Source organism: Mobula hypostoma, chromosome 11 (genome assembly GCF_963921235.1).
Source record: "Mobula hypostoma chromosome 11, sMobHyp1.1, whole genome shotgun sequence".
Lineage (NCBI taxonomy): Eukaryota > Metazoa > Chordata > Chondrichthyes > Myliobatiformes > Myliobatidae > Mobula > Mobula hypostoma.
In genome coordinates, this window is record NC_086107.1 from 86,011,238 (window position 1) to 86,026,300 (window position 15,063).

Sequence of the window (15,063 nt, forward strand, 5' to 3'; positions counted from 1 at the left end):
TCAGAGTAGTGTCGTCAGCAAATTTAATTAGCAGTTTGGAGCTGTGTGTGGTGACACAGTCATGGGTAATAGAGAGAAAAGGAGGAGGCTTGGGACACAGCCCTGAGGGGCTTCTGTGTTGAGGGGCAGAGGTGAGGGAGCCCACTCTTACCACCTGCCGGCGATCTGACAGGAAGTCTAAGACCCAGCTGAACAAGGCAGGGTGAAGGCCAAGGTCTCTGAGCTTCTTGTCAAGCCTGGAGGGAATTATGGTGTTGAATGCTGAACTGTAGTCCAAGAACAGCATTCTCACATAAGCATACCTCTTCTCCAGGTGTGTAAGGATGGCGTGTGGAGCTGTGGCTGTTGTGTCATCTATCAATTGGTTGTGTCGGTAGGCAAATTGTAGGGGTCCGGTTTGGGTAGTAGCATGCTGCAGATGTAGTCTTTAACCAGCATCTCAAAGTATTTGCTTATTATTGAGCTGAGTGTGACAGGATGCCAGTCATTCACACATGTTACCTTACCCACTACAACATTACCTCCGTTAGAAATATGACCTTTTCAATTACATTAAGTCTCTGTTTCATTTGAGTTGTCCTGTGCACTTCAGTGATGAGGGAGGAGTTGTCCTAAATGTCTCTTGGACCTCATTTAATGCAGACAAGCATGAGGTGTTGCACTCTGGGAAGACAAACCAGGTTAAAGTTTTCTCAGTTGACGGTAGGACTCTGAAGAGTGCAGTAGAACAGGGAGACCTGGGAATACAGATCTATAATTCCTTTAAAGTGGCATCACAAGTAGAAAGGGTGGTGATAGATAGCTTTTGGCACATTGGTCTTTATAAATCAGAGTATTGAGTGTAGGAGTTGGATGCTATTTGAAGTTGAATAAGTTGTTGGTGAAGCCTAATTTTGAATATTGTGTGTAGTTCTGGTCAGCTAGCTACAGGATCAATATCAAGACTGAGAGTATAGAGAAAATTTACGAGAATATTGCCAGGACTTGAGGACCTGAGTTATAAGGAAAGGTTGAATAGATAGGACTTCATTCCTTGGAGTGCAGAAGATTGAGGGGAGATTCATGTAGAGCTTGGATATCTGAGGATGTGAAAGGTGCTACATAAAAGAGACTTGCATTTATGGTGCCTTACTTTCAGGACTGTGAAGTACATTGGAAGGATAGTGACTGTTGCAGGCAATATAGTGATGGCCAGTTGAGCTTGGTTGCAGTCCTTGTGTTATTTCAAAATCGAATTTGCACAAATTCAAAAATAAATTTGGCTGCTGTTTGTTCTTTGGGGAACGAGGATGTAAATCACTATGACCTAAAGGACGTTTATCTTTTCTCCCAAACCAGAAATTGAATGATTTTATCAATAATCCACAGTGAAAAGAACCCAATAGTTGTATCTATAGTAATCCAATGATGTTGTTGGTCTTGTACCACATAAACAAGAGAAACAGATTTCTACTATCCCATTAGAGAAAAAAATTGATGTTGCTTCTTCAGATTAAGCTACAATCAAAGCAATCAACTTAATTGGAACTTCAGCTGTGACTGCAGTCAGAAGTAATTCATTGTGTAAATTTGACAATGCAGCTATTTAGTAATGTTTAACATTATACTTACAACTAAATTTGCTGCCAGTGTACTGTTAAGATGTTTAGCCTTTCCACATTTGTGGATCAGATTGAAACGTCTTGGTTTCGGTGGTGGAGGAAGGTGGTCAAATTGTTTCTGACAATGAAAGCGCAGTTTGTGAACAAATCTCGGGATTGGAACCCTTACAAAGCTGAGAGCAACCAGTCTTGGGCAGTACATCGGGCAAGATCCTCTATTGTTCATAAAAGCTGGGGACAGCTTGTATTGGTCAGTATATTGAGGAGGGATCCTTTGTTGTTCTTGAAAATAGTGTCATGAATGCCTTTGCTTCCATCTCACATGACAGACCTGAAGTTTGGAATAACATGTCACCAGAACAGCTATGCTTGTCATAGTCCACAACTCTTGGTACCTCCAATGGTGTGTCAAGAGTAGATTCACGAGTTTAGTCACCCAGAGAGGAACCTGAAATGATGCCACTTGGAAACAACGTTGGAACTTGTTATAGTTAGGTATTTTGCTATCACTTTTATTTATGACAAAACTTACCTTTGCATTCCATATTCTTGTGTGATCTCAATTTTATTAAATGTGACTTCACATTTCTCATTGTCATTTGTGACATGAGCAGCTACCATAATCTGGAGAGGCAAAATTTAAACCCTTGTGCAAGAAACTGTTTTCACTCCTGAATTCTGTGCCCCTTCCTGGAACCCACATTTTAAGTGTTACTTGGTTGGGAATTAGAACAAAGTTATTAAGCCAGCCTTGTGTGCAAATACTTGATGTGCTTGCTGTTCTTGTGATAATGTGCATCCTGATGTATTATAAAATAGACAACCTATTGCTTGCACCGGGTCACCACACGTCCAGGCATACGCTACACGTGGTAGGAAATCATTGGCAGATTCATTTGGTTTTGCCCGAGAGATGAGCGTGGAGTTAGCCATGGCTATAATTTGTATAGTACAGTACACAACAAGCCCTTCGGCCCACAATGTGTTAACCTTTTAACCTAGACTAAAATTAGTCTAACCCTTCCCACCATCATAACTCCATTTTTCTGTCATCCATGTACTTGACTCTTAAATGTCCCTGATGTATCTACCTCTCCCACCACCCCTGGCAGAGGGTTCCACACACATATCTCCATGCAAAAGGGAAAAAAAAACTACCCCTGACATCACCATCTCTGTACTTTCCTCCAAACATCTTAAGATTATGCTCACACTTGTTAGTCGTTTCCACTGTTGGTGGCGGGGGGGCCGGAGTCTCTGGCTCATGGTGATTGGTTCTCAAGTTCACACTCACTTGCTGGAGTTTAGAAGAATGAGGAGGGACCTCATTGAAACCTGTCCAATACCGAAGGGCTGAGATTGAGTATACATGGAGAGTGTATTTCCCATAGTGGGGAGTCTAGGACCAGAGGGCACAGCCTCAGAACACGACAGCCCTTCAGATGAGAGTTGAGTAGGAATTTCTTTAGCCAGAGGGTGGTAATCTGTGGAATTCATTGCCACAAGGTGACCCTGGAGGCCAAGTCATTGGGTATATTTTAAACGGTTGAAGGGTCTTGGCCCAAAACGTCAACTGTTTACTCTTTTCCATAGATCCTTCCTGTCCTGCTGAGTTCCAGCCTTTTGTGTGTATTGCTTGAATTTCCAGCATCTGCAGGTTTTCTCTTGTTTTTGATAATTAGTTGGGGTGTCAAAAGGTTACAGGGTAAAGGCAGGAGAATGGGGTTGAGAAGAATAATAAATCAGCCATGATGGAATAGTGGAGCAAAGTCAGTGGGCTGAATAGCCTAATTCTGCTCCTATATCTTATGGTCTCTTGATTTAGTCACTTATCAGTATCAGTAAATTGGCTAATACTTAATCTACAATGGCACACTTCAAAAAGTACATATTATCTGTTGAATATTTTGAGATCCTGAGACTTTGAAAGATGGTTTACAAGTATGTAGTCTTTCCACAAAGTTTTAACTCTTGTCACCCTGCATAGTAACATGGATGGTTCTGCTGTCAGGCTGATGTCTTGCTGCATGTTTTCTATCTTTTAAATGAAAATGTATTACAGAAGATGTTGCCTTAAACATAGTTATTGGAACAGGAGTTCCAACTGGTCTGTGTTGAGGGCAGAAGTGGAGTGATTGGCTTCCATTTATATAACTTCCTGATGTTAGAAAGCCTTCCAGGAGCTGTTTTGTAATTTGATAAAGCTTCATTGTGTACTGAAGATGCCACTGCATTGATGCAGACTTGATGGACTGTGGCCTAAGTTTTTAAAGTAACCTGCTAGAAGATCTCAGTGGTTGGCAGCATTTGTGGATGGAAATGGACAATATTTCAGGTTAACACCCTTCTTCTGAACCCAAAATGTCAGCTGTTCATTCCCTTCACAGACTTTGCCTGACCTGCTGAGTTCCTCCCAACAGCTTGCTCATTTACAACAGATTCCAGCATCTGCAATCTCTTGTGGCCTTTATAATGTTCAATCCTGTCAGTCACTTTGGGCATTCATGGATATTTTATGAGGAGGAATTGGCCCTAGTAACCACAGAGACTGAGTCTCTGGATAGGAAACTCCCTCCCCCCCCCCCCCATAGTTCAAAAACTGTGGGTCCAGTTCAAACATTTCAAACCAGTCCAGCTGACCCATAGATTGTGCGTGTTCTATTTTTTCCAGGTTTCAATTGTTTGGTAGCACACCAGACAAGTTCCATCCAGACCTGCTAGTGTTGGTTGTCAGCAAGCCTGTTCAAGCTTACCTTTTTTTTTAAAAAGAAAACTACCTTCTACCCATGACTGTGTGGGTTTCCTCTGGGTGCTCTGGTTTCTTCCCATATTCTAAAGACATATGTGGTTTGGGTTAGTGAGTTGTACTGAACTGGCTTGATGAAAGGGGGCAAAGGGTTTGGAGGTAATTAACTTAGCTTCAACATTTCTGTAAAGTGTCAGAGAAGGTTTTTTTGTACAGCAAGTTCCAAGGAGAGCTTTGTCTACTACTAAAGCTTCTGTTGAGCAGTACATACAACCCACTTACCAGGCGTCATTACAGGAAAGATTTGCTCTTGTGACACTTATGGGCTACCCCCAGCACAATCTTCTGACCATGCTAGTCATTGACGCAGGATGACACATTTCAGTGTCTGCTTCGATGTACAGTGACAAATAAAGCTATTCTTAAATCTTTTATCGAAAATATGTTGTATGGATTATTATCCAAAACTGTCAGTAGTACTTCTCTCTCCCTCTCAAGTTATATTTTGGGATGGGAGGAAAAAGTGCAAATGAGGCAAAAGGCCCATGTTTGTTGAAGGAAGATTCTCTCTTTTTTTTTTACATTCTTTATCGCTTTTTTTCAGGTGCAAACATAGCTACTGGAGAAGAGGTTGCAATAAAGTTGGAATGTGTCAAAACGAAACACCCACAGCTCCATATCGAGAGCAAGTTTTACAAAATGATGCAAGGAGGAGGTGAGTGCTGGGCCATGTGTGCAGGCCGACCTGGACCATTTGGTGGAAAGGTGACAAAAACATCTCTGACATGTTGCCTTACTGTTGTTGTGGTTGTTGGTCTGTAACCATGAATGTTTGCCTTGTAACCTTTGCTATTTCTGTTCTGATGAGCTCATCTACTTTTCTGAAAAAGTTAGTCATTTGGCATCATTTTACACTTGTGAATTCTTGGGTAAGTTTCACATCCCCAACTGGGATAGAAATTAAAGGTAATGTTAATTGCTATCCCTCTCCACCAGAGCCATGGGGAGAACATAACAAACTCCTTACAGGTGGTTCTACCCTCATTTTCAGCACTTGCAAAAGTGCGGGTAACCTGAGACTTGACAAGTAACTTTAATTGTGGTTGGATTTCTTCAAGGTGGGGTCTTACTGTTGAGTAGCATCATTATCCAGAAACTTTCCAATGACTTGATGGAAGGGTGAAAAGGGTTTGCAGGTAGTAAACTTGGTTTCAACACTTCTGTAAAGTGTCAGAAAAGGTTTTTTTTGTGCCGCAAGTTCCAAGTAGAGCTCCTGTTGAGTGGTACATACAACCCACTTATCAGGCCTCATTACAGGAAAGAATTGCTTTTGCAATAAAACTGTATGGGGTGCCCCTGAGGTGGTTGGATTGAGATGAACAAAGCTCTGCTGGATGGGATTGGGCTCTGTTCAACAATCCTCAGTCATCCCAAAAATGGAGGTTAAATTTGCTTTGTGCTGTCTGACTGACATTTTGGGGAACTTGCCAAGGAAGGTGTGTGGGTATGAAATGGCTGTGTTCATTTCTTCACTGGCTAACCTGGCTGTAAATAGACAAATGCACAGACTGGACAGTGTGTGATACTGGATACCCTCAAATGTTGGGTCTCAATGCAGGAACTTGCTGCTTAATGCCCTTCATTGGTGTGCCTCCACGAGAACATAGTACTAGCATAACATTTTACAGTGCCAGCAATTGTGGTTCAATTGCACAGTCTGTAAGAAGCTTGTACATTCTCCCCGTGACTGAGTGAGTTTCCTCCAACATTCCAAAGCTGCACACGGTTAGTGAGTTCTAGTCAAGCTATGTTGGTGCCAGAATCCTGGCAGCGCCTGTGGGCTGCCTCCAGCACAGTCCTCAGTGTGGTGCTCATTGACACAGAGGACGCATGTTACTGTATGTTTCAATGTATGTGTGACAAATAATCTAGAAATATGCAATTGTTCACAAGCTGGCATAGCCCCACTTGCCTGTTGGGGTGGGCGATAAATATGTGGCAAAGCTGTCTGCATGTGGGATTGAGGTGGTTCCTCATCTGAGCATTTGCATAGTGACATTTCAGTCAGTTGGTGTGCTGATTTATACTGTGATTTTTCTTTTGAGTAATCCAGTTAGAAAACATTGTTTGCTGTTGAATTGTTAACTTCATTTGTGGTACTCACTTTTGTAAAATAAATTATCATTTTTGAAACTTGAGTTATCAATCCAAACAGTTATTAGATGTAACATTCTGTACTACATGGAGCAGAACACTCATACTTGTTGATCAAAATACCAAACACGGTTGCTCTTACTTCTGTAATTCATTTCTTCGGCCCATGTTTGGACCATGTGCTGAGATCTGGAGCAGTGTTTCCTTGATGAAATCAGACTTGGCGTGGGTGAGTGGGTTTCTTCGCTAGTCAGCACTGCTTGATTGCTCTGATAGCTCAGTGATTGGGTAGTCATTAGGCAGATTGTATTTGGCCTGCTTTCTCAGAACAGGGCAATTTTCCACATTAGTGTTGGATGGGTGTCCTTGTTGACCAGGGTCTTGAATGAATCTACTGAAGGGTGGGGTGGGGTGTCAATGTCTTGGCTGAACATGGAGTCCTCTTGTAGTGTTCTCTGGCTCTGAATCCTTTGGCCTGAGTTTGATCTCAAAAGTGCCAGCTCTTAGAGCAGATCTTCCATTGGTGCTGCCTACTAGTTCACATTCTCACCCGTGCTGTAAAAAGTCTCTGGTGTCAAAAGGAAGGCATTGCAGCCAAGTGTCCTTGTCCAAAGATCAAAGTTGGCCACTCACTCCAGCTGCTGCTTTTGGCAGCTTTATGTTTAAATATTATCCAGAAGTAATATTAAGTGTCCATTATATATTTTTTAAGATATATAGGCCCTTCTGGCCCAAAGAAACGAAACCACCCAATTACACCCTTGTGACCAATTAACCTACTAACCCGTACATCCCAGGAATGTGGGAGGAAACTGGAGCATCCAGCGGCAATCCACAATACAGTCTTGAAGAGAATGTACAAATCCTTGCAGTGTCAGAATTGAACTTGGCTCGCTGCCACTGCTAACTGCTGTGCTACCATATTGCGAGAGGATTGTGTTCTTTCACTCTTAATTTCATTCTGCTAACCACTACACTACCGTATTGCAAGAGGAGTGTGTTCTCGCACTCTGATGCCCTATTTGCTGCTTTAAAGTCCTTTCTTTTCCATCTCCAACTGCACAGACATCTGCTGTGGGAGAGATTTTCTGGGAATTAAAGCAGTGTGCCTGTGGGAAAAGCTTAACAATTGTCCCTTACATTGAACTATGATTAAACGCTGAGAAATGGGGAAGTTGCATGTTTGGATTTGCTGTGTGCAATAGCTGAGTATTTTACTGTCGACAAAGACTACTGTAAACAAAGCTGATGTTCCTTTAAGTACTAGAGGCACAAAGATTTTCAAACCAGTTTGGGTTATTTCTTGCTGCAAGTGGCATGTGTCCGGACACATGGGCTTGTGTGATTATATGTCTATTTTTATGTTTTAAGATGTTTGTGCTGCACTTCAGCAGTCTGGCTGGAATAGCTATGTATGTGAATATGTGCACAGCTCTGAGTCTTTGATCCAGTGGAGTTGCTAATGGTGTCAGGCAGGTTTAGGTAGTGTAAACTCAGTGGCCACTTTATTAGATGCACCTGTACATTAATGCAAGTATCTAATCAACCAATCATGTGGCAGCAACTCAGTGCGTAAAAACATGCAGACATGGTCAAGAGGTTCAAATGCTGTTCAGACCAAACAATAGGAAAGAAATGTGATCTAAGTGACTTTAACCGTGGAATAATTGTTAGTGCCAGACAGCGGTTTGAGTACTTGAAACTCGCTGATCTGGTGTTTTCATGCACAATAGTCTCTACAGTTTATAGAGAATGGTATTTAGAAAAAAAACACACACACACATCCAGTGACCGTTACTACTGTGGGCGAAATGCCTTGATAATGAGAGAGGTCAGAGGAGAATGGCCAGACTGGTTCAAACTGACAGGAAGGCGACAGTAATTCAAATAACAATGAGTTACAACAGAGGTGTGCAGAAGAGCCTCTCTGAACACACAACACATTGAACCTTGAAGTGGATGGGCTACAGCAGCAGAAGAGCACACTCCACTGCTGTACCTTGTAAACGTCTATTCTTGTGTAAGCTGCACTTCAGCAGCCAAGCTGGAATAACTGTGTACATGAATGTCTGCACAGCACTGAATCTCTGATCCAGAACTGTTGCTGATGGTGTCTGACAGGTTTGGGTAGTGTATGTATTAGCTACTTGCTGGAGATAAAAATAAGCATTTTGAAATCATAAGTCGTTAAAACGTGTCAGTCACATTGCAAAAAACAATTGACTCATGTGTAAACAGTATATTGTCAGCACATTGCAGGACCGTTCTTTAGCCAAGTGTCGTTTCCTGGCATGAGGCAGCTGTAAGTTTACACCTATTGAGCAGATTGTGTTGTAATTATTAACCTGTTGTTGCTCAGACATTTACATGTGATTTTGTTGTCTACAGTTGGAATTCCTTCAATTAAGTGGTGTGGTGCAGAAGGAGATTATAATGTGATGGTCATGGAGCTCCTTGGTCCTAGTCTTGAGGATCTCTTCAATTTCTGTTCGCGCAAGTTCAGCCTAAAGACTGTGCTTCTCCTTGCAGACCAGATGGTATGAATTTTCACTCTTAATCTGAGCAGAGCGGCGGAAGAATGGGGTGGGTTTGTATATATTGTGATGGAACTACTGAAGCACGTATTGGCTGAATTAAAATTCATTGCTGTGTGTTCTAACTTTGGCTAAACTTTGTCCATCTGTAAACGTTGTTGGGCCTCCAACAGTGTATTTCTCAAATCTTGTACTTGTATGGCACCTTTTTTCAAGCTATACTTTCTAAATTTCAGTCACTTGTTAATGGGGAATGTGGCATTTATTATTTTCATAGTTGACCAGATGTTATTGTCCCAACATCTCCCCCCCCCACCTTTCTGTATATGATGGTCAAAAATGGAGATATCTTGATTATTCCACTCGTAAGCTCTTGGTCTAGCAATCCATTGAGTCCCCTCTCTTGCATTATAGAGATAATCTCAAAATATGGTGTGGGTTCCTGCTTCCATCTTTTCAGGCAGTGTCAAGATTCTTATTACTCTTTGTATACTAAAGCTTCATTTCCCTTTGAATAAATAACATAAATCTGCATCACCTTCTCTTCCAAGGGAAATCGGTTCTCTCCGTTCAGCTTGCATAAATTTGTACACCAGTGAAATCGGTCTTTGTTGCAAAGAAAGCAGCTTGAAGCCCCTGTGGTCTCTCCAGTCTCCAGGACCTCTAATGCTATCAATCACTGCTGTAGTGTAGTGGGCAGATTTGAGATCAACACTGTCTTTGTTCAAACAGTTCCATCGTAACCCTTCTAAATGGAGCTTCTTTTGAAAACAAAACCATCATTAGCTAGCTGCCCAGTGTTTTGTAGTTGTGTATTTATTTCTAGATTATTGAATTAACTTGCACTTTTTAAAAGTTCTCTTGCTATCCAGTTGGCCAGGAGGTGAATTCAGACCCGACCCACCAGTGTAGTTGAGTCCTAACTGCCTCAGTTGAGTCCAGATAGTAAATGTTGGCATTCTCACTGATATCCATATCCAGTGACCCTCTGCCAACTTTGGTATCATGAGCAAGCTCTTTGATTGTGAACCTGACTTTAAGTATGCATGCATTAATGGGTGCCACAAGAAACCATCTAGTACTGAGCCAAGTGTCAAAAAGCTTCAGTCACTAAAACTTCCAGTCATATTATTCTTTCTCCCTCTCTGTTGATCTGTCTAACATGTAAGTCATTGTGAAACATTTACCATAAATATAAACTTCATTTAAGTGTACCACCTGCTTCAATTTTAGTTCAAGCATTCCTTTCAGTCATGCCCAGCCTTGCCTTGACAAATAAGCACAAACTGAATTCTGATTCATGCTGCTTTCAGCCTTTTCTAAACAGCCTGTAGGTAGATGAGGAACTCGTCCCCTGATCAGCAGCTTAATGCTGTGGATTTGCTTATAACCTCGGATAGGCATCGTAGCAACACTTTAATGTCTTGTTCCCTCCGTTAGTGCAACACCCTCCGATAGGCATCCTAGCCACAGTTTAATGTCTTGCTCATTCTGTTAGTATAACACCGTCTTTCTACACTAGGGTCTCGGCCTGAAGCGTCAACTGTACCTCTTCCTAGAGATGCTGCCTGGCCTGCTGCATTCACCAGCAACTTTGATGTGTGGTGCCACACTTTAATATAGTTTCTCATTTTTACACTGATCCTTCCCTCCTTGCTTCACCCCCTCTCACTCCAACTTGATCTGCCTCTTTGGCACCCTTTTCTCACCCATGCACTGACCTAATGTCACCCTTGATTTATTCTCTCTCAACTCCACAATTATCAGCTATGCCTTCAGTTACTTGGCTCCTAAGGATTCCATGCACATCTTTCTCTTGCTTGTGTTAAATTCTGTTGATTCGTGATAGTTTAGTCTGATACTATTCCTCTGAAGCACCACAGGAGTAAATGTTGAAAGTTGCTATACAAATGCAAGCGGTGCATCAAATGGTCAAACGTAACTGCTTTGTTCACCCAGCTGGCTCATTCAAGCAATGGTAATTGATTGTGGGTAAACAAATATAAATAGTGTTCTTGAACAGCAAAGCAAGTAGTTGCTAATTAAATTCATCAGTAGGAAAGTTTTATAGAACCGTGCAGCATGGATACAGCCCCTTCAGCCCACTGAGTTCATGCCAACTTTGGTGACCACCCCGCTAGTCCCAGCTTGGAAGGTCAGGTTTCAGTTCCTGCCACTATCTGCAAGGAATTTATGTATTCTGTCATTGACCAAATAGATTTCCACCAGGTGCTTCAGTTTCCTCCCACATTCCAAAAGATGTCCGGGTTAGGGTTAGTAAGTTGCAGGCGGCCCCTGACGCAGTAATGAACTTTGTTGGTCATTTCACTGTGTGTTTTGTCGTTCAAGTGACAAATAAACTTGATCTTAACCTTAATTTCTTGAGCTTAGCCCAGATCCCTCTGAGCCCCACCTCTGCTTGTACCAATCCAAGTGTTTCTTAAATGATATAGGTGTACCTGCTACAACCTCTAACTCTAGCACATTCCGTATATTTGCATGAAGAAAGTTACCCATTAGACCCCTTTTAAATCTTTCCTCATCCTAAACCTATGCTCCCTAATTTCAGCTTCTCTGCCCTGTTGAAAAGACTGATATCTATGCACCTCAAATTTTATTTCATTTAGAGATACAGCATGAACAGGCCCTTCTGACCAATGAGCAGCAGCGCCCAACAAACCACCTGCTTAACCCTAGCCTAATCACAGGACCAATTAACCTACTAACTGGTACGTCTTTGGAATGTGGGATGAAACCGGAGCACTCAGAAGAAACATGCGTTCATAGGAAGGATGTACAAACAGTAAAGCTCGAAGTATATTTATTATCAATGTATGTATGTCATATGCAACCCTGAGATTGGTCGTCTTGCAGGCAGCCGCAAAACAAAGAAACACAATAGAACCCATTTTTTAAAAATCCACTGAACAAAGACCAATATGTGGGGGGAGAAAAGAACAAATCGTGCAAACAATAAAAAAGTAAACAAATAACACACAGAACGTGAGTCCACAGCCACAGAGCCAGTTCAGTATCAAGGACAGTGAAGCTCCCGTCCAGGAGCCAGATGGCTCCAAGGCCAACAACTGCTCCTGAATCTGGCGACCTGGCGTGATGGTAGTGGTGATAAGAGAGGGAGACCGGTCAACCACTGGCAGATGGCGCTGAACACATGTTGCAAAAAACGAACAATTTTAATCTTGCTCGACACTTTTAATCAGCGTAGGGTAATAGAGCTGATCACGGGTTTTGACTTCTGCAGTAGGACATGGGCGCAGCGTGCACCCCCAGTGATTGCCACATTCTTGAGAGTCTAGTATGTCAAGTGCTCCAGAAGATCACAAAAATGCAAGGTCATTTAATCGGCTCAAAAGTGCTTCCTTAAAAGGGAAATTTCAGGCTACGATTGATCGCAGTTCAGAAGAAGTGCATCTAGAAGAAGAGTAATATTTTTGAGCTATCTGCAACATGGCACCCTTGGTCGTTTGTGCCATCCTACACACCAGTACTTGAAGAGGGCACCACAATTGAACTCTGAACTCCAGCACCCTGAGCTGTAAGAGTGTTGTGCTAACTACTACATTACCATGGTGCCATTTTAAATATTTCTATAAGGTCACCCCTGATTCTCTACATTTCAAGGAATAAAGACCTAGCCCCGTCAACTTCTCCCAATAGTTTTGAGACTCGGGCCTTGTAATCCCAGCAGTGCCCTTCTAAATCTTCTTTGCACTCTTTAACAGTTTAACCACGTCGATCCTATAACAGTGCAATTATCATTTGCTTCAAGGTAGATTCTTGTACCTAAAGTGTTGAATTTAAAGATGACCATTGCTTTTCTCTTCTCTTGGTGTACCCGGCAGCTTCCAGCTCTCATTGACCCAGCAAAAATTAAAGTAGTATTGTAAATAAGGAACTATTTGGAAACGTGATAGACAGAATTCATGGGACCAGTGAGGAACTGTAGTGGAGTCAGTTCCTGAAAGGATGCAGCACAACAAAACGAAGATACTCCATTACAGATGGCAGTCTGAAAATGAATGTTGAAAATACACAGCAGGTTTAAGCAGCATTTGAGAGAGAAAACTGCTTATAAAAACTTGAGGAATGAGGGGGAGAAAAGGTCTGTGATTGAGTGGAAGATAGGGGAAATTAAATAGCAAAAAGAATGGTGGTGAGAGGGTATTAATACAACATTGCAGAGAACAAAAGATCCAACTGAGTGTAAATGTGGAAATGTTCCCCTAAACATTTCACCTTTCACCCTTATTAACCCATGACCTCTAGTCTCACCCAACTTCAGTGGAAAAAGCTTGTTTGCATTTACCCTATCTGTACCCCTCATAATTTTGTGTACCTCTATCAAATCTGCCCTCAATTTTTCACTCTATGGAGTAAAGTCCTAACCTATTCAATTCATTTAATTGTCATTTCACCATATATGAAACTATGTATAGTCCAGAACCACTCCACACTGATGTCATCAGCGGACTGGCTCCCAACACCCGCTAGGTGACACCATGTCTTTAAGGCCTGGTCCTTGCCTATACAAGCACATATAGAACATTAGTAAAAATATAACCAGACAAATATATAGTCCAGTCTCCTCAGTCCACTTTAAATCTTCAGTGGCCACAACTGCCACGCCACCCCTTTGGAGCAGCTCAGATGTCTCTGTTCCGGCAGCTGAAAAGCAAATGACCCCGCAGCTTGTGGCCCAAGTCCATTGATGGCCAGTAAAAAAATCCGCAGTCAGCCTCAACAGAGTTTGTCTTCTGGTGAGCGAAACTCGGGGAGGACAGCTTTGACTCCGTTCCGGACACCGTGCCACACCGCCTCCAGTAAAGCGCAACGGCTTTGTGATGTAAACAGATGACACTATGGCTTCAGGCCTAGTCCTCGCTACAGCCGAGGGCTAGGCCTTCTCCATCCGCTCCTACTCACATCCAGTTAAATCAGCAAATCGAACTTGTGGCGTACCAGATTAACAATGTCCACAGGGCTCTTGCGATCACAAGAAGAGCTATGCGCTATTCGACCGTGAGCTTCCTTCAACTCGGACAGCACAGCTCCTTCATTACCTCTGCCAGCAAGCAACTTACTAATGGTGTAGGCCTGAGGTACTTGTGAGTTCTTAACGCATAACAGGGTCTTGTGATTATTAGACTTGCATTTAAGTATAACGATAGCACCTTTTGTTGACCCCATAGAAGCCGCTGTAACCAGTTGCGCTGCCATCATGCCAGAAGGCTTCAACCTTCTCCTATAACTCGGGTCCTGAAAACATGCAGTATGGCATAATAGAAATTTTAAAACAAAGTCATTACAGATGGCAGTCTGGAAGTGAATGTTGAAAATAATCAAAACTCTAAAATGTTAATGGAAAAGGAAATTAGTAAATAGGCTGTTAGTAAATTAAGAGTATCTGTGATGACTCCCTTTTTAAAAGAGCATCTGTCAAGTGTAGCAAACCAGATCTGATGTCTGTCTAATGATTCCCTGTTCTTCACTCCCCACTCTCAGATCAGTCGAATTGAGTACATTCATTCCAAGAATTTCATCCACCGTGATGTTAAGCCAGACAACTTCCTCATGGGCTTGGGCAAAAAGGGAAACCTGGTTTATATCATCGACTTTGGCCTGGCCAAAAAGTATCGCGATGCACGGACTCACCAGCATATTCCTTATCGGGAAAACAAAAACCTGACGGGCACAGCTCGGTACGCCTCCATCAACACCCATCTGGGCATTGGTGAGTAAATGGCAACTCTACGCATCCTAGTACCTGCACAGAAAGTGGGGTTGCAGTTTCTGGCGGTAACTTTGAGCAAAAATCAAACCTCTGGAGGATTTTCAAACCAGTAGGTTGAGTATCCCAAACACATGAGATTCTGCAGATGCTGGAAACCCAGAGTAACACATACACAAAATGCTGAAGGAACTCAGCAGATCAGGAAGTGTCTGTGGAATTGAACAAAGAGCAAGCATTTCAGGCTTCATCAGGACTTGGTCGAGTAGGTGGCACGAT

The 15,063-nt window shown here is 42.4% G+C and overlaps 1 protein-coding gene across 2 annotated transcripts in view; it reads left to right on the forward strand.

The window, feature by feature from the left end:
• Nucleotides 1-15,063, forward strand: part of LOC134353888 (casein kinase I) — a 65,918-nt gene that overhangs the window by 27,792 nt on the left and 23,063 nt on the right. For both annotated transcript variants that reach the window (XM_063062399.1, XM_063062400.1), the window contains exons 3-5: nucleotides 4,952-5,062; nucleotides 8,890-9,038; nucleotides 14,559-14,787. In XM_063062399.1, coding sequence (XP_062918469.1) covers nucleotides 4,952-5,062; nucleotides 8,890-9,038; nucleotides 14,559-14,787 — 489 coding nt within the window. The remainder of the gene's footprint in view (nucleotides 1-4,951; nucleotides 5,063-8,889; nucleotides 9,039-14,558; nucleotides 14,788-15,063) is intronic.